Here is a 26,965-nt window from a genome sequence, read left to right as displayed (position 1 = left end):
GGGCAGACAGCCCTGGTCCACGCCGTGCCACAAACACAACACAAAAGCACGGCGGAACTCTTCACAAAACACCACGCAGACAAACACTTACCACGAGACATGACCACGAACGAAGGAGAAAGAAAAAGAGACTCGGCGGCTTCCGAAGGGTGGCTGGTCATTCTGTGACGGGCGGGGGTGAGCAACGAAAAGGAAGCGATCACGCCAAGTCTCAGGGAAAAATGATGGTTTAATAGAAAGTGTGCAAACCTAAAACCCGTGCACTATCTCCAAATTAAGGATATAATGACCAGCGGTCAACTGGTACGACGACAAGACATATATAGACAGACAAACGACCATCAGGTGGGAACGGATCACGGGCTCCGCCCACCTGAGGGGCGTACACGACATCACAAAACAACAACAACACAGCCGCTGTGGACGGAGGCGACCGGTAGGGGGCCGCCTCACCGTGACAGATATACAAGGACAGAGATAATCTATTTAGTAATCAGACTCCATAAGGAGCATAGGATGCTATAAGAGGGACTTCCTGTAAGTATTTACAACTATTCCTCAATGAAGTAATTGGACAAGACTGTTCAATTTGAGCTGCACTGAAATCCCTTTGGATGTGGCGATTTATGTATTTAGGGTTTTGATAATGCAAAAGAAACGGAGACAAACTTAAGCTTTATATAATGTCTTCTTCTCCCTTCACTTCCATGTGTTTAACTAACTGCTGTCACTGATTATACTATCAAGCTATCATCACGGATTATATGTTTATCAAGGGTAGATTTTCTATTATAAATAATGACAAATTTTACTTTCAACACCCTCTCTCTCTGAATAGTTGACTCTGTCCGTGGTTGTGTTGCTTCTCTGTTGAGTCTTGGTCCTCATGCGTTTTCTTCCTTAATTGCACCCAGGGAGTTTTTCCTGTGACATAATAGAGATCGGCACACAAAACATTTGTAAAGATTTGTGACAGCACATGTTATAAAGTGCTATATAAATGACTTGACTAGGTTAGGTGATGGCTATCAGGATGTTGTTTTCTGAAGCAGTAACCTGCTGTAGCAGCAGCAGTTTGAAACACTAGAAGTACGGTGTCTAAAGCGCACTGCTATAAGGGTTATGACTTTTACCCAGTTTACCTCGTCTCTGCAGCTCAAATGTATTAAAATAGTGTTCTTTATTATTTCAGTAGGTACAAAATGGCTTACAGCATTCTGCCTTTTGGTGGTGAATGGCAGGTTAACGTGTGATCTTTGTATTTTCTGTCAAGCTATTGAACCAAACCGGTTAGGGAGTAGGTTATGTCATGATGCAGCGCACTGGACAGTATGTGATTAACGGGTCTTGATACCTGACCAGCAACTTCAACTTGGTCAGCATTGTACCCATGTGATTCACCCTGACACTCAAATCAGATGTTCTCGAGACAAAGAGACAAAGAGTCAAACACCAGAAAGCAAACAAGGTATTAGGACGTGGAGATCATCTTAACGTAGCTGTAGACTGTAGGAGGATGAACAGGGCACACGGGGAACATCTTCTGCTACTGCTGTCCACCACCTCCAAGTGCAAACATGAACCCTCCAAATAAACACGTAAAACAAACCCTTGATTGGATCAAGCAATTATATATAGTTAAGTATAATTACTGTTTTGTTTTTGCTCTTCTCTGTCTATTCGTCCATGCTTGTGTGTGTTTGTGTGTGTGTGTGTGTGTGTGTGTGTGTGTGTGTGTGTGTGTGTGTGTGTGTGTGTGTGTGTGTGTGATATAGTACAGGGAGGTATGGAGTCCCGTGGAGTACTAAGAAAGATCAGTGACATGTTGGAAATCATTCTGAAGAGGATCGATACTCTCGCCAAACTCAGCAACACCAGTGGGAGTCACAGGCTTGAGGAGTTGAGCTCTGCTCTTGACAGGTATGACGTATGGACATTTTTTCTTTAGCCACACACCTCCTCTACTACAGGTTGAGAGGCTTTATAGTGACATCCCACCACTGCATCATACGCTGGGTCATACCTTCACTGTGTCATACCTTCACTGTGTCATACCATCACTGTGTCATACCTTCACTGTGTCATACCTTCACTGTGTCATACCTTCACTGTGTCATACCATCACTGTGTCATACCTTCACTGTGTCATACCTTCACTGTGTCATACCTTCACTGTGCCATACCATCACTGTGTCATACCATCACTGTGTCATGTCTTCACTGTGTCATTCCACAACTGTACGCAAGCATCACAACAGTAAGACATGGTGAGAGGTGTGACTGTGCCCTTTTTTTCTAAAACACCTCAGTTCACACTGAACTAGATTAATAGGCTCTTTGTAGTGTGTGTGTGTGTGTTTGTGGGTGTTCCCAATAGGCACTTTTGTGCAAGCAGAAGGCTATAAATAAGTCAAGATACATGCAGGCGTTGAAGTTAAAGTCAGCTGTTTAATATACAAAGAGGTAGTCCAATCTCAGTTAAAACAGGCACGGTTCACGAACAGAATAGTGCAGAACTAACCAAGCAAACAAACCAAGAAAAGGGACAACAAGCTAAAACCACAGGTCACAAAACAAGAACAAACAAAGCTTAGAGTTGAAAGGCAGGGGCAAACCAAGCTTTGCAACAACAAACTGAAAAGGACTGAACATGTAGAGAAGAAAGAGGCAGATAATGAGACACGACTGATATCTAATAAACAGGGAAGAGCAACGAACAGGAGGACTATGGTGAACATCGGGCAGATGCTGTGGGCGTGACAGTATATTATAGCAAAAAATGTAAATTTCAACAATTACTCAATTTCTTAATTACAGGTTCTTGTAATAGCATGTATTGCATTTTGTGAGTGTGTGATGTCTCTATGCCTGGTGTCACACTGATGATTATATGTTTTGGTTGTAATTATATAATTTCTGGCACTATTTAATTTCAGTTTAATAGACATTACTTGTCACCTTATCTAAGAGATAAAAACCTTTCTAAAAAGTGCAAAACATCTTACATTTGTTTTTGCAAAAATGTTTTTGCTCTCCATGTAATTAAAGAGTGAATAATAAAATATTTGAGGATGTTGAGAATGCAGTGACAAAGACTCCTGATATAGGAACAGTAAAGGGAAAAGAATGAATACATTCATTGCAATCTCTCCACGAAAGTATTCTCTGTGGTTTTGAATGCAGCATGCGAAGGTCAGTATGTGTGTGTGTGTGTGTGTGTGTGTGTGTGTGTGTGTGTGCGTGTGTGTGTGTGTTATTTGGAACTGATCTGGACTGGTAGAGACACTCTAGTCCCCAGAGAATCTTGCTGGGGTTACACTGCATGTCCCTGATTGGCCAGCTGGGACTGAGCACTGCACATGTCACATGGGTCTGAAGGGGTGTGTCTTCTCCTGCCTGTTCATCTTAGCAATTTCATTCCCTTCCACACTTTTAGACCTCAACATGCACTCAGTGCACTTTGACCCCTAGATGAGCATACAAGCCAATCTCGCATTTGTAATGCAGACATGACCTATAGACCCGGACAGTTCTGTAAAAAATTACTGTGGCCAGTGTAATGTTAGATTACTCAACGTTCTGGGTGCAATGCCTGTTTTCTCTACCAACAATATAAACACACATGGTGTTCCACAAAATCCATCTGTATAGAAAGTTTTGTGAGTTCAGATTTAGTTTAAACATTGAATGTTATAAACATTACAATATTATAATCAGATTTTATGTTCAGTTTGTAAATATAAAAGAAAGTGGACAGGATGAGATTAATATACAAGTGTTCAGAAAACAAAACAAATGTTTTCATGGTAGTTCCAAAATATTGTATGAACACCTATTAGAAGTGGACATGCGGAACAGAAAATGAACTGCAAAGTGATCCGAAATGTTTGCAGTCTGAATTACTAATATTCATTCTTTTTTTCTCCAAATCATGTAAATTCGTACCTCACTTTTACAGTCAACCCTCCCAAACAGCTGTGTGTGAAAGGCTGTTCATTACAATGCACTTGTTAGTCCTGCATTACCCGTTTATTAGTCTCGCCCAGATTATCACTGAATCATGTACAGAATGATGCTGGGAACGATTCTCTTTTAGTCTTCCAGGCAGATTCACCTATGCAGTTCCAGTACGATTTAATTATGAAAGGATGATTCTAGGATTTTAAGTCAGATTCATAGAGTATACATTTAGCAGGCTCTTTACCAGAAACACCTTGTAGCTATACAGCTACATAGTCTATAGCCCATCTTTGCTATACACAGTCCATGTTAGCCATTTTCAAACTCATAACTCGTCATTGGATAGTTTCTGTTCATGTGATTACTGTCATCCACTGTCAACCTAGAAGTGACAGTAACAGATGTAAAAATTGCAGCAACACTGTTGTGTCTGATTAAATTTGTACCAGCTCCACCCATAAAGTTGCCACTATATAAACCCTATTAATTCTGTCTGGTCAGAAGTGATAGAATGGTTAGAAAGTGGCCAGTGATGAATACACAGTTTGGAGGTGGCTGAAAAATATTAAAATATTACAGTCTCTAACTGTACATGTTTATACATGTAAAATTATAAGGCTTTTCAGAAATGGATATAAGATTTGGGTGGCATAGTGAGTGTAGGTGGTTTTAATAAATGTTTTCTTCCATTTCTCTTTTCGCTGTTTTATTGCCATTGTCTTTACATTGTATCTGTGTTATCAACTCTAAGTAGACTTACAGCTAAACAAAGATAAGATAAATTCAAACTTTATTGAATTTAGCAAGAGGGTTTTCAGTTAGTATGGATGAAGGGTTAAGATTTTAGGAAAGGTTTAAATAAATATGAAGTATGCTGATTGTGTGTGTGTGTGTGTGTGTGTGTGTGTGTGTGTGTGTGTGTGTGTGTGTGTGTGTGTGTGTGTATTTTGTATTCTCAGGTTCCAACCAGTAGGCCTTGTGGAGCGGATTCAGGCCATTGCCCAGAATGTGTCAGATATAACAGTGCGCATAGAGCAGATCTTACAGAAGAGTAAGTGCACATGATGCTAAACTCACTCACGAGAACACAGGCAGAGGTGTGTACACTGTTAACTCGCTCACGAGAACACAGGCAGAGGTGTGTACACTGTTAACTCACTCACGAGAACACAGGCAGAGGTGTGTACACTGTTAACTCGCTCACGAGAGCACATGCAGAGGTGTGTACACTGTTAGCTCACTCACGAGAACACAGGCAGAGGTGTGTACACTGTTAGCTCACTCACGAGAACACAGGCAGAGCAGCGACATGAGACCAGCACACAAGTGGAAGTGTTGATTTTAATTAATTTGGAAAACAGGCAGATAAGTACTCAACGATAAGTCACCCACCAGAGAGCTTTCTATGCTAAGCTAATTCACTCAGCAGAGGTGCCTGTGCTAAGCTAATTGGCCTCACTCACAAGAGGTGTGCTGTATGCTGTCATGGGTGTGGAATGGGGCAGGATGTCGAGTCGATCTCCAGAACGCACGTTTATTGACAGATACTCGCTACAAAGTTAGCAGACATGCAACGTGTATGAAGTACACACAACAGACTCACACTGACTCTAAAAAAACGAGCACAGGACACTGCGTAAACACACATTAAATCGACAAACTACATGAGACCCGCGTGATAATGAGACGAGCAACAGGTGAGACCGATGAACATGCTCACATACAACCACACCCACGGAGATACATAGGCTATATGGACATGACAACACTTGGACAACTTGAACACACTCCCAAAGGGAGGAGTCCGGGGCTGTATCATGACATATGTCTATGGAAAAGCAAGTTTACTCATACATGACACATAGAAAAATTCACATTTAAAGCATTACATGACAACATTCCATATAGTGAAATTTCTAAAGGTATACCCTAGCACATTTTAAAAATATGTTTCATTAGATAAATTCAAACAGATTAATTGTTCTTCATTAATTGTTCTTCATTAATTGTTCGACAACCCTGAAACTTACAAGCTGTAATGAAAAGAATTGGACCAAAGCAAGATGCTGATGCTCAATGAACACTTGAAACAAACAACGCAAGAACGCTAACCCGATAAAGGCTTAACAAGAAAACAGAAAAAGAAAACAGAAGGTCCTGCCAACACAGGGCGGCTGTGCAATTCAGACTGAACAGTGCTGAGCTGGAAAAGCTGGAGTAGAAGGTGATGAGACTGTAGAACTGGGCACGAGGCACAATAACGGGACCCCAGAACGACAATCTGGTCTCAATCTTACATAACTGCAGGAATCACAAACTGATTTATGCATCTAACTGTAACTGTAACGCTAAATTCTAGGCAGTTCTGTTGAACAAATTGTTTAATAGAACGGATGCTTCTTCTTGTCATAGTCAACAAAATATTGCCAGACTTTTGCATTTTTATTTCATTTTATTTCAAACATTAATGAACGAAAAATGCTTGGATAGGAAAGGGTTTGCTATTTTGCTGTTTTTGTTTGTTACCATATCCTGCTTGATGAGTATATGTTTATCTACCTATAAACATATCCTACTTTATGATTATACATGTGCATTGGTAGACGTAGATATACTTTACTGGAATACATTGTCCAATGATGTCACAGCAGCCATCATTGCTGTAATCAAACAAATGACCCATAATCCTTTGGTGTGTGATCCCAATCTGAGGACGTTACCAGCTTTCTGAATGAAGCCTCACTAGCTCTTTTAATTAGGCTATCAGGGACACAGTGCAACGCCAAGCAGAGAATTTTATTAAACGAGGCAAAAGGATTATAACAATTTCTTGTTTGGCCCCACTGCTTCAGAGCACAGTGGGGAGAGTGCCAGGCGTCAGATGTGCATTTTAACTGTGTCTATAGATGCTTCGGTGCAGAGCACCATCACCAAAAAGGGCAAGAATGTGTCTTTTACAAACCAAGTAAAAGAAACCAGAGAGACAGAGAAGTATGAGGTTTGCTCTCTCACAGCCTCATTAAAGCTTTCAGAATTTTGACCCCTCTGGCTTTCCATACTCAGACTCTTCTCTCATGCATGCATGTTATCACACTCTGAATGTCTGTTCTTGTCATCAGCAGGGAGAGATGGGATTGTGGGCCAATGTGACATCCCAAAGGATCCTGGGTACCCAGACTGTGCCAGTAAAGTTGACGTGAGTTGGCATGTTGCATCCCAGGATCTTTTAAAAGTCTCTCTCATTGCTCTGCAGTGCTGCTGATATAGTTTACAAGAAGCATGAGTGAACAACACTAGCAATAGCAATTTATAACCTTCAGCACATCGTGCTGTCACTTCCCTTAGAATTAAACTCCCTTTGCTTTGGGCTCCTTCAGCCAAAATGTTGATATAAGATTTTAACTGGCTTCAAAGCAAGGTAAGTTTATATAGAATTTTCTGTAGACAAGGTACTTTAAATCAAATAAAAGGATAAACATCTTCATTTGAATTAACATTAGCATTCTCGTTCTCAACAGCAAGATAATAGCTTAAGTGCTTTAGTGCATCATATTATGAAATTGAAGTTGAGTTTTCATCTTTGCTGTATCAGTGGATGAGAGCGAGGTGGACGTCAGACCCCTGTTACGCCTTCTATGGAGTGGATGGATCTGATTGCTCTTTCCTCATTTACCTGAGTGAGGTAGAGTGGTTCTGCCCCCTGCTGGCATGGAGGAACCATAGCAGCCAAGCTACGGTCAATAGTGCCTCAAAAAGACAGGTGAGGGACGGTGTTTGCCTCCGTGTCACATTAGCATGTCAGAAAGTGCTCAAGCATGTTTCAGATATGTTGGTAGCGTGTTCTGTTCTTTCATGTGTGCTCAGTGGATGGTTTTCAAAAAATACTTTCTCTTGTGAAATGTAAACTCTTACACTTGACATTTAGAGGGATATAATTAACTGATTCAATTCAGTAAGGACTCTATCAGCTAAAGAAATGTTTCATTGTGTTTTGCTTTTGGATATGCAATCCATGTACATACTATTTCACTTACAGACAAAGTCTTTGGCTTCGATTCAAATTATATGAACATGTGCCTGCAGAATAACACAGTCAATAATAAATATGGTTTTCAGACATAGCACTTTAATCAGTAGGATTTCCCCAGTTGCAATAGGGTGCTTGCATGAAGACCTTCAGTGTATTACAGAAGAGAGAAAGTGGCCTGATAAAGCCTCTCACTCGGTAATGAACACAGATGGACGTGTGGGCACTCCATATTACTTCTGGTCAGGTTAAAGAGATGATGTTATAAAGAAGATGAACACAGTTTCATTTGCTTCATGAATATCTCTGAAATGATTCATTTTCTGCAGCTCTGCACAGTATAGTGCTGCTGTCACAGGGACACGGGTGAGGTGTTTAGCACCTGGCCGATTTTATGCATAGTAGAGTCAAACCAGGCCAAGTGGTGCTCAGTAGGTGGTGTTCACCGTTAGAGTGGAGCAGTAGGTGGTGTTCACCGTTAGAGTGGAGCAGTCTCAGTGGGTTGTGTTCACCATTAGAGTGGAGCAGTAGGTGGTGTTCACCGTTAGAGTGGAGCAGTAGGTGGTGTTCACCGTTAGAGTGGAGCAGTCTCAGTAGGTGGTGTTCAACGTTAGACTGGAGCAGTAGGTGGTGTTCACCATTAGAGTGGAGCAGTCTCAGTGGGTGGTGTTCACCATTAGAGTGGAGTAGTCTCAGTGGGTGGTGTTCACAATTATAGTGGAGCAGTCTCAGTGGGTGGTGTTCACCATTAAAGTGGAGTAGTCTCAGTGGGTGGTGTTCACAATTATAGTGGAGCAGTCTCAGTGGGTGGTGTTCACCATTAGAGTGAACTAGTAGGTGGTGTTCACAGTTAGAGTGGAGCAGTAGGTGGTGTTCACCATTAGAGTGGAGCAGGCATAGTAGGTGGTGTTCACTGTTAGAGTGAAGCAGTAGGTGGTGTTCACCATTAGAGTGGAGCAGTCTCAGTAGGTGGTGTTCACCGTTAGAATGGAGCAGTAGGTGGTGTTCACCATTAGAGTGGAGCAGGCGTAGTAGGTGGTGTTCACCATTACAGTGGAGCAGTCTCATGGGCAGATGCTTTTGGGAAGATTTTGAGGCCTGTATTAGAGTTCATCTCCTCTGTTTGACATCACATCAGGAGCAAAATAATCAATACAACCCTAAACTACATGATAAGAATAAAATATTGAAAAAAAAAGTTACACTGCAGTGTAGTTACTGCAGTATTTCAGTACTTACACTGAAGTTACTGCAGTATTTCAGTACTTACACTGAAGTTATTTTATTCCACTGTATTTACACTCTGCTGAATTTACATTGAACTGTATACTGTATAACTATAACTGTAGTTATAGTTATACTTCATTGCAAGTACACCCATCTGTAGCTACTAAAGTCAATGCACTCAATGTAGTTTCACTCCACTATAGTTACTCTGCATTTTAGATACACAAGCACAGAGCTGTACTGCAAATTCGATTATGTTTTCATAAGAATAATGTGGTATTGCACTTGAAGTTATTTCATATTTATTATTTTCTTTTTTTTACCTATTCATCTCCCTCCCTTCCTCCCTCCCTCCCTCCCTCCCTCTCTCCCTCCAGGCTGTGGTGCGCTCTGATCTGGGTCCTCTGTTGGAGCAGCTGGGCACGGGGAAAGAGTCTCTGAGCTTCATGAGGAGGCGAATACGCCGTCTGGCTCCACAGTGGGCCACAGCTGCACGCCGGCTGCACAAACGCCTGCTGGGCCCCCAGAGGCCACAGAACAGGCCACAGAAGAGGGTGAGCCAGCGCGCACTCTCACGCACTCTCACACATGCTCATGCCACCTCCAGCTGTGCACCCCAGTCTGGTCATGATTCACACTGTGCCACAGGTTCTAAACAAGCAGAGGCATGACTTTCACTCTGTCCAATTATTATGCAGTTTTACTATGATCGGTTACTTCAGGTTTGATTGATTACTGATTAGTATTTTATTCACAGATGAAAAGCATGAGTTGTCAGTGTGATTTCCATTTCTGTGCACTGCTGTTCAAGCAGTAGGTCAGACCCAGCTGTTATCAGACCCGGCTGTTATCAGACCCGGCTGTCCTCTGACCTGGCTGTCCTCTGACCCGGCTGTTATCAGACCCAGATATTGTGAGACCCGGCTGTTATCAGACCCAGATATTGTGAGACCCGGCTGTCCTCTGACCCAGCTGTTATCAGACCCAGCAGTTATCAGACCCAGATGTTGTCAGCCCACTGAAACAACCACTCCTCCACTCTTTGTGTCACTCCAGTGTGAGACACTGATCCGCACACTCAACATTCAGGGTGGTGCATTCAGTCCAGTCTTACAGCTCATTACACAAAATTACATTTAGCTCTCACTGATGGCGGTAGAACAAAGTGCGACTCAGAATGGCGGTTTTGTTTGATGCTTTTCACAGAGGTATTTCTGTTGTTCTCTCTCTCATCTTCTCTCTTTGTTTTTTGTCATACACTTTTGTGCAAGGGTGCGTATGAATATGCATTTCACTCAAGCGGCCAAAATCCCTCTAAGCTGAATTGACGGACATGTATAGTCCACATGGTTCATGCCAGCATTACCCATACACCAAGTGCAGTCTTCACATGTCATTCTCAGCCTAGGCACAAATCAAAAGGTGTAATCTCTACAACCAGAGAGAAATGCAGTCATACGGTGCATGAGATTCTTCGTTCACTCGATCCAGACAGCAATGAGAATGATGAAATTCCAGACTTTTGCTGGTCAGCCGTTGTGCCTTTTGGGCCAAGCACCTGCTGTTTCACTCTAAAACAGAAAGCCACAGCAGGGGCTTTTTTCCTAACGCCTGACTCCAGATCAGTGAGGTGCAGATTGCACCCACCACCAAGCTGGGACACGTGCACCCTGGCATTCGCCTGCTTTAGCAGAGTCTGACAGTAGTAACTGCAGCTGTCCATTACAGAACCCCTGGGGCCATCACCCCAGCAGAGAGCAGGAATTGAGCACTGTGATAAAGGCGAACAGAGAGAGGGATGAACAAACCAGATGGAATAAGGGAAGAAACAGAGCAACTACTATTTCTTGCCATGGTAGAGGATGATATGACCACAAAGTTCTTGCTTAATCACCACTGTATACGTTAACACTTGGTGTTCATTTGAACCTCATTCTAAGAGATTTAAATGCAGAATGCCACTTTTGGCTTTATATGTATTGAGTGAATCCAGAATGAATACAAACCTTTTTTTCTAGACCTTTTGTCACCTCTCGTGCATGAAATAATAATAGGAGACACAACTGATCACTCATTTGACAAGTTATCCCCTGAAATGGGGAACTATGTTTAGAAATGCTTGTGATTCACCTAAACAATATAAACAGTGCAAACAGTGTAAGCACTACTTATTTTGAGTAGTTATAATCATCACATTTTAAATAAAATCAACATACAGACTGTTACTTATGGACAGTATTATGGGTGCACAAGAATTCCCTTTAGCAGAAGTAGTTTTTGAATGCTCCATTTCTAAATGTCTTTCTCTGTGTCTCTATCTGTGTGTCTCTTTCTGTGTCTCTCTCTGTGTCTTACATTCTCATGTAGGTGCTGGTGCATGTGGGCTTTCTGACAGAAGAGTCTGGAGATGTGTTCAGTCCTAAGGTGTTAAAGGGGGGACCCCTGGGAGAGATGGTGCAGTGGGCAGACATCCTAGCTGCTGTTCATGTGCTCGGGCACAACCTCAAGATCTCCATGTCAGTCAAAGAGCTGCAAGGGTGAGTCAGCAAAACTGTACGTTTAATAGTCTGTCTTTGTATGACTGTGTTTCAATACCACGGAGAGTAACTGTGTGGTAAGTGGTACTTTGGAGAGTAACTGTTTGGTCAGTGGTACTTTGGAGAGTGATTGTGTCTTTCAGTATCATGAAGAGTGACTGTGTGGTCAGTGGTACTGTGGAGAGTGACTGTGTGGTCAGTGGTACTGTGGAGAGTGACTGTGTCTTTCAGTACCACGGAGAGTGACTGTGTGGTCAGTGGTACTGCGGAGAGTGACTGTGTCTTTCAGTACCACGGAGAGTGACTGTGTAGTCAGTGGTACTGTGGAGAGTCACTGTATGGTCAGTGGTACTGTGGAGAGTGACTGTGTGGTCAGGGGTACTGTGGAGAGTGACTGTGTCTTTCAGTACCACGGAGAGTGACTGTGTGGAGAGTGACTGTGTCTTTCAGTACCACGGAGAGTGACTGTGTGGAGAGTGACTGTGTCTTTCAGTACCACAGTGACTGTGTGGAGAGTGACTGTGTCTTTCAGTACCACTGAGAGTGACTGTGTGGAGAGTGACTGTGTCTTTCAGTACCACGGAGAGTGACTGTGTGGTCAGTGGTACTTTGGAGAGTAACTGTGTGGTCAGTGGTACTGTGGAGAGTGACTGTGTGGTCAGTGGTACTTTGGAGAGTAACTGTGTGGTCAGTGGTACTTTGGAGAGTGACTGTGTGGTCAGTGGTACTTTGGAGAGTAACTGTGTGGTCAGTGGTACTGTGGAGAGCTCCACGTCAGGCATTCCAACTTCAGTTGTGCCTAGAAAGAGTTCTTCATTTACAACTGCCTCCCTGACACATTTTTACTGTAGTACTGCTTTTTTAAATAAAAGCAACCTCTAAATATATCTGGGGCATCAAGATGTCAATGACACTTCAGGCTCTGTGCATTTATTCAAGTTCCTTTATTAGATATAGGCCTTAAAGAGGGTTCCATTCTTTAGGAGGGCTATATTTTACACATTTCTCTTATCTGTCCCGACCACAGAAAATGCAATACTGAAAATTATTTTTTTCTCTATAAAACCCAGGAATGGTGAGGCTCAGAGTCTCATTACAACACCTTAAATTTTCTACCATTGTACACCTAGCAAGGTTTGCTGAAATGAATTAATCTATTGCTGTGTGGATTGATAAAATGAAGAATGGATCTCAGTGTTCTTTTTCATTATGAGAAAAATGATGTGTTTGTCTTTTTTATGAGCTCATCTCTTTAAATTGGGCTGGAAGCCGGATACCCATTAATCCTTTTGTAGAGGCTGTTAAAGGAGAAAAAAGATTCTTCACAAGTCCTCGGTTGCTGTCTCACTGCCCCCCATCACTTCACATCTGCAGCTCAGCATGTGATGAGTGAGTAGGTTATTCCTGCGCACACAAGAGACACGGTCTGTGCCAATCAGAGCCGCCCTTTTCTCTGGGCTCCAACCCAGCAAAGCGTGTCCTGATCGCTCCTTCTTGTCAGTACAAGTTCCTCCTCACACGGTCTCCTTTCTCGCAGGGCTGCGCGCCCTGTCAGTCCTCTGCAGAGCTGTGTCAGTAATCTCCCACTCTCTGCTTGCCTCTGATTGCTCCTCCCCCACCTCTCTGCTCCGCCCACTTCTCCACAGGGAGAGCCCAGGTGTGTGTTCTGCAGCTGCTGGTTCATGCAGCGCTCTTCTGTTGCTCAAGTTCTCTCCTCCATGAGCTCCTGTGGAGATTTGCAGCTGTGGCCGTCCTCAGCTTCACTTCTACATCGACACCAGCACTCTCCACGCTGGGTGGAGATATCTCAGCACTCTCCACGCTGGGTGGAAATATCTCAGCACTCTCCACGCTGGGTCTGGAGATATCTCAGCACTCTCCACGCTGGGTGGAGATATCTCAGCACTCTCCACGCTGGGTCTGGAGATATCTCAGCACTCTCCACGCTGGGTCTGGAGATATCTCAGCACTCTCCACGCTGGGTGGAGATATCTCAGCACTCTCCACGCTGGGTGGAGATATCTCAGCACTCTCCACGCTGGGTCTGGAGATATCTCAGCACTCTCCACGCTGGGTGGAGATATCTCAGCACTCAAACAGCTCTCAAAACCACAGCTGGAACATACTGATGCCACGCCTCCGATCTAAATGATTTCAAGTTATTAAATGGTCACCTGTTAGCATTGGTGTTACTTTGTTTGTTTAGAGTTATTTACAGTTTCCTATACAGTCCACACATTTTGAGAAAGCAGTGTATGTGTGCTAATATAATGTATAAAAAGTAGAGTGTTTTATGCCATATACTTTTTGAGAAAATCATCTGAGTAATGGGTAATGGGTCCCCCTCCTTTGTCCCTGGGCCTGGTGTCACTTATAGAAATTCAGTCCCCGTGGCTGAGATCAGCTCCTAACTTGGTGAGCTGTACATCAATAGTGATGAGGAAGAACAAATCTCCCAGAGACCCACAGGGAGCATCATAGATCGTCTTGAGTCTGAAGTGGCAGACCTGTCCCAATCGGTTCAGTTTTTGAGAAACTGAAATGAGGAACTTGCAGGAGGAATTGTTAACAGCCAGTGAAAGTGAAACAAACAGGGAAGTCATGCTCAGCGAATGTATGGATCAGAAGTTTGAGGCTCTGGAAGAACTAATGAACCGATGGCTGACCCAGCTCGAGCAACGTGTGGTGGAGTGTCTGTAATGCAGAGATGAGAAGTGGAAAAGGGAGTTGACACGTTGGGCTCCAGCACTCCTTAACTCAAGGCATTTGTCTTCCCAGTGACTCCTGCAGTTGAAGGCCCCAGTGCAGTTAAGAGTGCATCCTTGTGTTCAAAACCACCTATTCATCTGGAATTCCCAACTCTTGCAGAAACAAGAGATGCGGCAGGAGTTTTGGATTTTATGGAAAAGTTTGAGAACTTTCTATCATTAAGACTCTTAACTGACAATGAGCTTATGGCTAGACGCAATGCTCTTTTAACTGGACCTGCTAAAAGCTGGTGGCTGAAAAAATTCAAATTCACAACTGGACTGGTTTCAAGAAAGCATTTTAGCAGCTTTTTACTCCACAGACTATATGACCGAAGTGGAAGAACATCTGAAAGTCATGGTCCAAGAACCAGAGCCCAACATCTGTTTAGCCTGTGAGTTTGTTTAAGTTAGCATAATACGCTGCAGCCCATGTCACAACGTTCGTTTGTAGAGTTATGATTTGTTCTGTCTTTGGAGGAAATTAATACAAATTCTACAATAGCGCATAAAGACTTGCGAGCAAGCCCAACTGTCCAAGTCCATGAAGGCCTGGATTACTCAACCACGGTACAGCGGTCCGAATCGGACCCGCTCATACATCGTTGCTCAACTTCACCGAACAGCTGGGTCACTGAGTGCTTGGTACAACCTCAGAAAGTATACGCAAGTTTTTTTGGACCTCAAAATACCACGTATTCCTGCCGGCACCAGTGGACAGCCATCCAAGCCTGGAAGACTCTCACCTTGACTAAGGCACCTTCATTCATCATGCTGCTTTGATGCCAGTCTTGCTTCTGTTATTATTAATACTCACTATAGGATTAGCTACTCTGACAAAAGCAGCGTGTTACATACATTTTAGCCAGTTCTTCGCTTGCATTTCAGGCCTACCATTCATCTAATTTTAGCATAGATATGCCAATATCTTCCAGTTAATAGTTTCATCCCTAAAGCATTTTCCTCCATTTTCATTTACTTGAATCATCGTAGCTTTTGGGTTGGTTAACGATGGTTTAAATTGACTGTGGAGTTTTCTGTGTCATAGTAAGTTTAGGTTTTTAAAGTTGGTTTGTCTTTGTCCTCTGATTCAGTTAATAACTTGATTAACTCTTTAAACCTAAACAGAGTTTTTGACCTTATGCATCGAATGTCTATAATGTTAAATTGTTGATATCTATTAATCAATAAAATTTGCATTTGTTCATTAAACCAACTACTGTGGCAAATATATTTCAGCCAGTGGTATTGGGTCACTGCACAGACTCTGAGCTTCACCTTCGGTAATGAGACTAATATCATCATTTCATCTATTTCAGTTATTAAATACATGTTTCCCTGAAATGTCAGGGTGGTGTCCCTTATAATTATTCATAATTAATCAATATTGCTACAGTTGTAAAGCTCACTTGCCCTGACAGCCTCAGACTACCAGAGACTTAGATCTAAATATAAACAAACAGCTTAGAGGTTTAGAGTTAAACATTATTACAAAAAGGACAAATAATTATTTGGAACACTAATGAAACTAAGGCTCAACGTAAATTAAGAGTGTGAATAGGTCCTAACATGAGGCTGTGGATTGAACAAAACATTTCACATTATCACTTGCATTGTAGCAAATCTTTATAAAGCTCCATTACCCCAGCAGAAAGAAATAATGAATGAAGAGTGAAATATAGTATGGAGTGACTGTATGTGTAGAAATAACAGGAAATGTTATGATCCCCCCCAAAAGAAATGTATTCATAAAACCTTGACTATGCACATCTGCATTTCCTCTTTATAAATCACAATCTTCTTGAAAAGTTAAATGTCCCTCATATCCTACAAACATCCATAAAGGGTCAATGCAGATTTCCTCATGAACATTTTAAACAGGGGCAACCCATTCTCATTTTCCAGGTGAGTAGGATGGACCAGGTTTGCAATTGTAAGGCATGTTCCAGTCTCTGATATAAGTTCAGCCATACATGTTCACTCAGGTATATCATACAGCCTAATTATCTCATGAAATCTTTACTATCTACTTACTTTAAAAAGTAGGATTTGTTCCTCAGTCTGCCTTTCCATAAGAATTGTAGTGTACTGAGGTCTGTCTTTATTGAAGTCTGGAACATGAAACCAAAGTCTTTCAGGAAGGGGCAAAGTAACTGGTTTATCAGCGGGGAATATATGTGGTGTCTTGGATCGAGCTCAGTCAGAGCAAGATGTTATTAAAGAGTATATGTCACCATCGACTCCCACCAATATCTGCAATTTATTAGTTGTAGCATTTTAGTCTCACCTGGATGTCTCGAAGATAGCAAGGAGTGTGTCCAGGTGATGGTCATGATAGCTGGATAGGAGTGTGTCCAGGTGATGGTCATGATAGCTGGATAGGAGTGTGTCCAGGTGATGGTCATGATAGCTGGATAGGAGTGTGTCCAGGTGATGGTCATGATAGTTGGATAGGAGTGTGTCCAGGTGATGGTCATGATAGCTGGATAGGAGTGTGTCCAGGTGATGGTCATGATAGTTGTATAGGTAGGAAATATGATGTAGCTTGAGTGACACACTGATCTGTTGTGATATCATAGCTCTTATTCCCGGTTCAGAAGCATCTACGTCCGACAGGGTTCTCTGGGTCAGCATGCGTCTGCACAGGGGGACTGGTGAATGCTTTCTTGGAAGCTGAAAAGGCTTCATCTGCGCAGAGATTCCTATATTATGGGCTCTGCCTTTGAGCAGTGCTGTCCATGGAGCAGCTACTGTGCTTTAATTACATATGAAGTGCTGTTGAAAATGGACACATCTTTAGAACTGCTGAAGTTCCTTGAGAATTGGAGCATGGGCCAATTAATTACAGAAGGGGATTTAGAGGGTCAGACACACCTGAGGTAAAGCCACTGTTCCGTATTGTTCCATGAACTAGACCTCCACAATGGAGTCTGATCATACAGTATGATCATAAGATTGATGTGGTGGAAACTGTGATACCTCCCCCTTACTAAAGACCTCAGGTCTTCCTCAGGATAAAGCAAATATACTTTACTTCAAGTGAAGACCCCAAATAGCGTCCATAAAAGGTTTACTTAGCAAACAATACTAAAAGTTTGATATTAGGCAGGATATATGGAGGTTAGATTTCAGTCGTGTGCAGGTGCTACAATAAATGAAGATGTGCTGTATATGTGTGATGATGAGGAGCTGTGAATTCCTGCAAGATGGACGGATGTGCTGAAAAGAGGGAGATTTATTTGGGGCAAATCCATAATCCTAACTGTGTAAGTCCATAAGTGCAGGGACAGTTTACCAATGAGTACAGTACAAGAAGACATAACAGCCAGAATACACCAAAACACACTAAAGGCAAGCAAACCATGAAACATCAACTCACAAGCATGAAATACACAGATTGAAGTATCAGGAAACACAAGCACATCACAAAACTTGCACAGAAAACCAAGAATCAGTAAGATGGGACTACGTGCAATGACCAGCAAACAACAAGTGAAACATACAGTGTTCAAATGCACAGATAATCAACGAATTAAGCTAGACACACATGAGACCAATGACCAAGGGTGGAGATATCAACAACAAGGCGTGACAACTGAAACAGCACAAGCACATCGCACATGAGAACAAAGACATGACTGACATGAGGGGCGGAGCCCAATATGACAACATGAGTAGCAGTGGACCATAAAGTGATGAGAATTGTGTGATACATGTTCCTTCAATATCCAATAGATCAGTCATCCAAGGCACTGACCTTTAGCTCAGGTGACCCACAGGATTGGGGGGGATTCATGGGTTCTCTGTAATGAAGTTGCTGCAGATTCTGTCAGAGCTGGAATGACAGTTCAGTTCTGTTGTTGGAATATTGCTGTACTTAAAGAGAAAACTTTGTTTGCATTGTGAAATGCAGAGTTGGTATTTTGAACAGGATATTAACTATTTGGCTATTTGTATGAGGTAAATGTGTTGCTGTGTTTAGAGTTTTTAAATTGTATCTCAAGTATTGGGAAACGCATTTTAGCAGTCGTAAAAAAACTGTAATACATTTGTGTAATTTCAGTATACTGCTTTCTGTTATTTTAGGGCTTGAGCCTAACTTTGGAAAAGTCAGAAGATTAATTAACTTAGAATGAAGTCCAGTACCACAAACTCTGACTGACACTTTTTAAAATGCTAGTAAGAACAACCTTGACAGCACAAGTTTTAAGGGTGATCATCCATCCTTGCCTTAGTCTCAGTTTTTAGGTGCAGGAGGGTGGGGAGAAGACAACAGGGAAAGGAGAGAGAAAAAGAGATAGAAACAGACAGACATCCTCGCAGACCGAAATTCTCTCTCAGCCTGGAGTGGCAGCTGGCTAATCATTAACATGGAAGAGCTTAGTCTGAGAGGGGGCAATGGAACTGTGGGTGTGAGTGTGTGTGCAGGTGTGGGTGTGTGTGTGGGTGTGTGTGGGTGTGTGCATGCATTTGTGTGTGGGTGTGAGTGTGTGTGCGTGTGTGTGTGTGTGTGTGTGTGTGTGTGTATGTGTGTGGTCATGGCAGGAGACAATGACTGTATTTTTTCTTGTCTCACCTCAGATGCCTTTTAGCACATCAGAACACCTGAACCAGATACATCAAGTGTCAGACACAGAGAGAGACACCACCTTTATTAACCCCCATTCTCTCTCTCCCTCTTCATCTCTCTTTCTTTGTTTCTTCCTCTCCTTCTTCTCTCAATTCCAGACATATTTCATGGCATTAATGTCTTAGGTTCATGCTCAGCAGGTCCATGATAAACTGAAGATAATGACGTCTTCAAATTACAATGCACTAATAATAATAATGATACTTTTAAATGTTTCTTTCAGTGGATCAGGTCACAGCTAACTAGATATCTGTGTGTTCTGGGGGATGGAAGAGAAAAAACGAGATAAAAAAGAGATAAAACAGGACCATTCTGCATCTGTTTGGTGGTATAACATTAATAAACTGATATATCGTGCAGCAAGGTTTACTATTGTTTATTGAGCATCTGTGTCTCGTTTCTCTGATGACATTCGCAGTTTAAACCTGCAGGTTCAGCCTAATCTTTGCAATATCTCCCAAGCCATTTGTGTACGGCCCTCTAAATTTCTGTTTTTTTTTTTTTTACTACTGTATTTTTGTTCATGCTTTTCTTGTTTTATCTAGCCCCTGCCTGCTTTGACTGCCTATTTGTCTCTTGGCTTTTTTTAACTGACTTTAGTTTTTGACTCTGTTATGCATCTCCCTTGTTGCATCATTCTACAGTTGAAACTTTGTGTGTGTTTGTGTGTGTGTGACTCCGTTGTGCTGGCCACACATGTCAGAACACTTCACCATCACAGGGGTGGATAGGTAGTTGTTGGTCAGTACCTAACAATTTAGCAGCCTAAAGCCACTTAGTCAACATCAACACTTTCATTCACTAGGGAATGTGGTGGAGGATTTATCAAGGAAGGCTCAACAACTGCTTGTCTTGGTTCCTTTTGTAAAAGATGACAAATCACCTAGCATCTTCACATCAGGTGAGGTTTCCACAGGTATGACCAGAGTCCTTATTCACCCGTGTCACCCTTCTCTCCATTTCCTGAAGTATGATGGATCCCCTGCAGGTTGCAGGATTTTTGTTACAGTGTTCTTTGTATTTTGTTCTTCCACCCCCAAGCTTGGACGCTACAGTTTCTTTATTAAATGGGAAAGCACTACAATGGGTTAATGCTGCTTGGGAAGAAGAGGGGGAGAACCCAAGATTACAGTGATTTTAATGCCCAGTTTCATACTGTGTTTGATGATTCATTAGAAGGAAAAGCTTCCTTCCCCAATAGACGTAAGGCTGGTGAATTCTGAGCCCAGAGATGATTCCTCACGTCAGACCGAGAAGGACGCCGCCCGTCTATTACGTAACTCAACTGTTTGTCTTTAAACACCAACTTTGGTAAAACACAGCAAACCTGGTTCAGTATCCAATCATTCTTTGAAACACTAGCACATATTCTCTATTCGAGATGAACAATCAATCACTGCACAACCACTGTAAAAAAAACTAATATTTGATGGCAATACAGAAACAGTATTACATGTAATATTTTACTCTCTCCCAGCAAACAACAGACATTTTACAGTAACATCTGTTGTTTCCTTAGTTCGTTCATTTTTACTGTAATCCGTTTCATTTGGACTTTTTTTTCAAATGTGTGCATTTGTGCAAATGTGTGCAACATACTGTCTACACAATGAGTGATATTTACTGTTAGGTGTAAATGTAGATTAGACAAAAAAAGGAGTCAGTAACAGTTTTGCAGTAAAGGTTATATTTTACTATATTAGGAACATTACTGTAAATTGTAGCCTAACCAAAAAAATTATTACTGTAATTGTAAACATAATTAGCCATGGTCCCATATGTGTAAAAATACACATATACAAAAAAACAGGATACAAAACTGAACAGTCTTGTTATGTGTAAGGAATGCCACCTGATCTCCACCTAACCAGCCTCACCTGACGCTCATCACCACACCCCCCTGTATCTCTACTTAAACGCCCACATTCCACTTCCTAGTCGGGAAGTATTGCCGACTCATGCCGCGTACCAAGCCTTTCTATATCCTGTCTGCTCTCCTGTGTTCCGACCCTCGCTTACGTCCCCGACCTTGTCTCCTGCCTAGTCCCTCTGTACCTCCTGACTTCTGCTCCCCCGGTATGACCCTGGACCGTCCTGACCACGCCAAGAAAACGCAGTTGCTACTTGTCCTAGTGCTCGTGATTCACCTGCCTGTGTTTGTACCAGCGTCTCATTTCAATAAAAGCGGTGTTCTTCCGCATTTGGATCCCTCTCTGCCTGTTCAATATGTTACATTATGTGTAATGTAAGTGGTCTTCAGCAGTTGGCCACATGTTTTCATCCACATCACATCTGATGTTGGCCCTTGCCATGCACCTGGGATAGAAAAGCTTGGTATGCCTTATTCACCCCTGGCAGTCTTCAGCTGAAATGTCTGTGCAGCCGGGATCCATTGCATCCAGGAGGGATATTTGGTCATGGGGCCGATGATCATACACCTTCCACTTCCAGACTGAAAAAAGTTCCTTAGTGGGGTTGAGGAAAGGCGAGATGGGCGGGAGGAAAAGGGACATTACTCTTGGATGGTCTATAAACCAGTTTGTGATGACATGAGAATGACAAAATGCTACATTATACCACAATTAGTTCCGACCCTACAATGTGATTGGCTGAGAGGCGATCTAGGAGTGCCAATATTACATGTTATAGCACTGTAACCAGGGCTTAATTTGAGCCGGATCCTGCCGGAACAGGATCCGGGAACTCTTTCATTTTGAAGCGTGCGATCCGGTAACATTTTATGTTGTCCGCAGGGCTGCCAACTCTCACACATTGTGTGAGTTAGTAGTTCGCTAGCTCTGGCGCCAACCACCGGCGATATAACACTTAATCTGTGTCCATTTTACGTTCATTGCCCCCCCTCGCTCAACAACTTACGTTCGCCAACGCCACCCCCCCCCCCCCGCGCTCAGGTTAATATGCGTTCCGGCATCGTTTGATTTACAAATTAAGCCCTGACTGTAACCGATGCTCTCCATGTATTACTCCGCCACATACAGGTAACCTAGCAACGAAGCAGCATTTACAAACCAAACAGCGCAACTACAAACAAGCAGCAACATTATCAAAATGAATTACAGGGAGTTCGTTAAATCTATTGGCTTCGAAAGCATTTGTTTCGATCTGAAACTGGAGGATGAAGCTATAAATGACCAGCCTCATTCCTCCAATGAGCCAAGGTTTGTCACGCTTACAAACAATGATTTGGATGAGCTGGAAATGCAGAGAAACAAAGTTAATACCGTAAAACAAATGTCCTGGGCTTTGTGACAACATGTTGTGAAAAGCGCTATACAAATAAACTTTGATTTGATTTAATGTATTTACATCCTGGTTAAAGAGCAGCGACATTGCAGTCGATTTTAGTATTTTAATAAAAACTATTTTATCAACAGTTGTTTTGTGTATATTTACCTCTATAATATTTATTGGGTAAGGCTGTTCCAGTGTTGTGTAAGTTTAGCAGCGAGCCATTGAATGAAACTATTTTAACTGGTGGAGTGTTTTTAACCAAACCGGTCGTATTTTCTCGTCCTCTTTAATCTCAAAATCTTTCAATAAACAGCGATAATTGAACTGATTCAGCACAGCAGTGCCAATATTACACGTTATACCACGAACCTCGAGTGTATTATTGCGTAATTGTCCCATCACAAATGTTCTCGTGTTTCCTCCCACCTGTTCTCTTTCTGCCTCTGGAACCAGTTGTTGGTAGAATTCATTCAAAAATAAAAGAAGGAGGTCACTGTTATAGGGACCAATCTGGCATTTGTGAAGGACCAAACCAGCACTTGAGATTGCAGGACAAATTGTAATATTTGCTCCTCTCTGACCCAGTACATTACTGTATTTAATTTTATTTAATTGATCTATATGTGCAAAAAATGTGTATTAAAGTAATAGTCAAAGTCAAATTTATTTATATAGCGCTTTTCACAACACATGTCACAAAGCAGCTTTACAATCGTATGGGTCCAGATCCCTAATGAGCAAGCCAAAGGTGACAGTGGCGAGGAAAAACTCCCTATGATGGTGGGGATTAGGAAGAAACCCCGGGAGGACCAATAGGGAACCCATCCTCCATTGGGCGGCCCGTTTGCACAAATGGGCTTTTCAGCTGTCTTTGCATTTTATACAATATTTAAGGTTTTGAACCTTAGGTTTTCATTTTTGACACGCTGTGTGCAAGCATTTGTAAATAAGATTTTTTTTTATTGGATAACCTTGTGTGTACAGAAAATGTAAGCATTATAGAAACATGTAAAATGACTGCTTTTTTGTGCAAAAACAACATGATTTGGACTAATTGCATAGCCACTGAAGACTGAAGTGTTTACTGTGTTTAGTTTTGAAAATGTGACTACAGATTGGACAAAAGGATATTAGCAGTCGTAAAGAACTGTAATAACTTTAATCATAGTATTAATATTATTCCAAAGGTTTTATTTCAGCCATTCAAATAATTGGAGTGTAATTCAAAAGTTGTAGTGTAATTCAGGTGTTCCGATCATTCCATGGCCACAGGTGTATAAAACCAAGCGCCTAGCCATGCAGACCGCTTCTACAAACATTTGTGAAACAGTGGGTCACTCTCAGGAGCTCAATGAATTTGTAGAAACATGACAGGATGGAATGCCACTTATACAGCAAGTCTAGTTGTAAAACGTCCTTGCTACAAAATATTGCACAGTCAATTGTCTGAGGTAATATAACAGTGGAAGTGATAGGGAATGATAGCAACTCAGCCATATAGTGGTAGGCCATGCAAAATGGAAGGGTCAGAGTGGGGTCAGAACAGGGTCAGAACAGGGTCTGCGGTTGTTGAGGCACAGAGAGTACAGAGGTCAGCATCTTTCTGCAGAATCCGTTACATCAGATATCTAAGCTTCATGTGGCCTTCAGATTAGCTCAAAAACAGCACATGGTCAAGCAGCTACATCAAAGCCTTGCACCACCAAGCGCAATGCACAGTGGCGGATGCAGTGGTATAAAACATGCTGCCACTGGACTCTAGAGCAGTGGAGGCACGTTCTCTGGAGTGATGAATCACACTTCTCCATCTGGCAATCTGATGGATGAGTCTGAGTTTGGTGGTTGTCAGGAGAACAGTACTTGTCTGACTGCATTGTGCCAAGTGTAAAGTTTGGTAGAAGGGGGATTATTGTGTGGGGTTGTTTTTCAGGAGCTGGACTTGACCCCTTGGTGCTAGTGAAAGGAAGTCTGAATGCTTCAGCATACCAAGACATTTTAGACAATTCCAACTCCCAACTTTACTGGAAATTTGTCAAGCATCAGTCAGGCCTCACAAATGTACTTCTGGAAGAATGGTACAAACACACTCCTTGTGTAAAAAGCCGGCCTGGCATCATATTAAACCTTACGGATTAAGAATGGGATGTGACTCAAGTTCATATGCATGCAGATGAGCAAATACTTTTGGTAATATAATGTATGTATTATAGCACGTGTGCAATGTGCTTGTGCTGTTGATGGGCGGGGGAGTGCAAAAAAAGAAGGGAGCGATCATGCCGGTCTCAGGAAAAGGGAGGATTTAATGAATAAAGTGCTCCAATACAAAACCAGTGACATAATCCAAATGAAGGATACAATAACCAGCAGTCAACTGGTACTAAGACAAAACATATATAGACAGACAACTGACCCTCAGGTGTTGGGTTCCCTAATGGGCCACGCCCACTTGAGGAACGAACACAGCATCACAACAGCAGATCAACATGAAATACTGCCTCTGCTGACAGGGGTGGTTGGCAGGGGGCCTCCGTAACAAAAAGTTTCTCCTCTTTCTGCCTGCATGGCTATGCCTTATGTTGTTAAATCCTGTCTTTCTCAGTTTGCATGCCTGTTTATTCAGTGTTCCTCTTCTAGTTCTGTCATTTCTTCATTTCTTCAGCAGTCTACCTTGTCTTAACTAAAGTGGTGGGAAGAATTTTAGTCTCATGCTTCAGGATTTATTAATAGAAACCGAGACAAGTTATTCTAGCTGAGTCTACCCTCCAGAGAAACGCCAGGGATTGTGTTTTCTACTGATGCTGCTTTTTTAATATCCTCATCCTCCTGGACATCACTATACATTTTAACACTATAAATCATTATATAGTTATTACCAAGGCTCTCATCTATAGGTACAGGCTCAGGCTCAGCACTTGACTGGTTACAGGATGATCTTACTAACAGGCAAACTGTTTATTTATCTGAATAAGTCACGCAGTATGCCAGTCGCCCAGGGGGGCATCACTGTATTCTGTTCTTGAATCACTAATTTCAGGTAATATGCCTCATTCCTAGGCCACATTATTCCCAATCATGGCTTGAGGTTTCAGTGTTATGCTGATGATATTCAGGTCTTCTTTAGTACAGTTTCCCCCACAGTTTCAAGTCTTTCAGCATATACATTTGTTAATGAGTGAAAAAGTTGCAATCCTAAACTGACTGATGATGATCAGGGATTATCTATTAGGTCAGTTTAAATTAACACATATTAGGTCATTTACTAAATCTGTATATACTGATCATAGACTGTTGGTAAATACCATAATTTTATGACATATTGATTATTGCAATTCCCTAATGGTATTCCTGCTAAATTGCTTTAATTACTTCAGTTCATACCAAATTTAGCAGCTAAGAGTCCTCACACACACCAGACTCTCGGCTGACATTACCCTGTAATACATCAACCTCAGAGCATATATTAACATGTATTAACCTTTTTTTCACTATAGACTTTGAATTGGGCACTAACGTCTACTATGTGGTTCATGTAAATCAAACAGTATAAGCTAAACTCTGTGTGAAAGGAGACAGTGCTTCACAGTACACTCACAGCATTGAGGTCCCAAATCAGCATGACAACCCTTGAAATGAATCATTGTGTTTTGAAATGATTCTCTATGTTGAAATGACTTGTGGTGGTGAAATGATTCATAATTTTGGTGGCTTCAGTGTGGTCAGTGTGATCGTTGTTCCTTCTCTTCTTGCTCCATCTTGCTCCTCCCAGTTGCTTTGAAGTGTTATCTGAACACCATGTCTTAAACACATAAGGATGCAGTGAAGCAAAGCTATTATTCAACAATTTAATCATACTCATAGCTAAAAAAGGAATATATAGGGCAAAAGAGAGAGGATTACTCATATAAATGAGAGTAAGTGAGATTATGCAATGCAGTTTAGCATATGAACCATGCTGTTGTGTACAGCATATATATTTAATTTCCTTTAATACATCCACAGTGATGGAATTTACATGTACATGTTCACAAAGGCAGTGAGACATATGCAGAAAACTGAACTGATATCATTTGTTGGGCACATTTCTGAGAACGAAAGGGTAGAGGAAAATCACAAAGATGAAAACGGTGTTAGTAATTATTGAAATATGCCTCAGGGCAGACTTCTTAAAAAAAAAAATCAAATTTCCGCTCAGATCTGACTTCAGCATTGAATGAGCTGGTCTAATAGCCATCTTAATCCTGCCGTGCCATTCAGAATCATGCCAAGCACGGTTCTCCATGGCCCAGCACTCTGGAGGATTACGTCTCCAAGTTACCCAAGGTGGCAACTCAGTTCAGCACACTGCTGATGAATTGTGGGGAGCTGAGGAGGGCCGATAGTGCTCAGTCTCCGTGTTGGAGGGTTCAGGAGGAGTAGAACCAGATCTCTTCCTTATGAAAGAGTTAATGCCTTGTGATGTATTTGTAATGTATGTGACCACATTAATAGTGAAATCACAGTTTTGTATAGTGTTTTTGTCTTTCCTGATGTCAGAAGAAAGTTCCACAATAGTTCCTCTATATTGTTAATATTACTGATAAGGTTA

General features: G+C 41.9%; 1 protein-coding gene across 3 annotated transcripts in view; it reads left to right on the top strand.

Annotated features, from left to right (window-relative positions):
• mgat5b (alpha-1,6-mannosylglycoprotein 6-beta-N-acetylglucosaminyltransferase B) overlaps window positions 1–26,965 on the top strand; it is a 74,981-nt gene that overhangs the window by 22,918 nt on the left and 25,098 nt on the right. For 2 of the 3 annotated variants that reach the window (XM_076987480.1, XM_076987499.1), the window contains exons 3-8: window positions 1,776–1,920; window positions 4,920–5,011; window positions 7,080–7,156; window positions 7,553–7,720; window positions 9,592–9,768; window positions 11,582–11,751. In XM_076987480.1, coding sequence (XP_076843595.1) covers window positions 1,776–1,920; window positions 4,920–5,011; window positions 7,080–7,156; window positions 7,553–7,720; window positions 9,592–9,768; window positions 11,582–11,751 — 829 coding nt within the window. The remainder of the gene's footprint in view (window positions 1–1,775; window positions 1,921–4,919; window positions 5,012–7,079; window positions 7,157–7,552; window positions 7,721–9,591; window positions 9,769–11,581; window positions 11,752–26,965) is intronic. The other variant, XM_076987489.1, reaches the window with a different exon arrangement.

This window comes from Brachyhypopomus gauderio, chromosome 2 (assembly GCF_052324685.1).
Source record: "Brachyhypopomus gauderio isolate BG-103 chromosome 2, BGAUD_0.2, whole genome shotgun sequence".
Lineage (NCBI taxonomy): Eukaryota > Metazoa > Chordata > Actinopteri > Gymnotiformes > Hypopomidae > Brachyhypopomus > Brachyhypopomus gauderio.
Note: the sequence above shows the minus strand (reverse complement) of the source record. Positions and strands in the feature narration are given on the sequence as shown.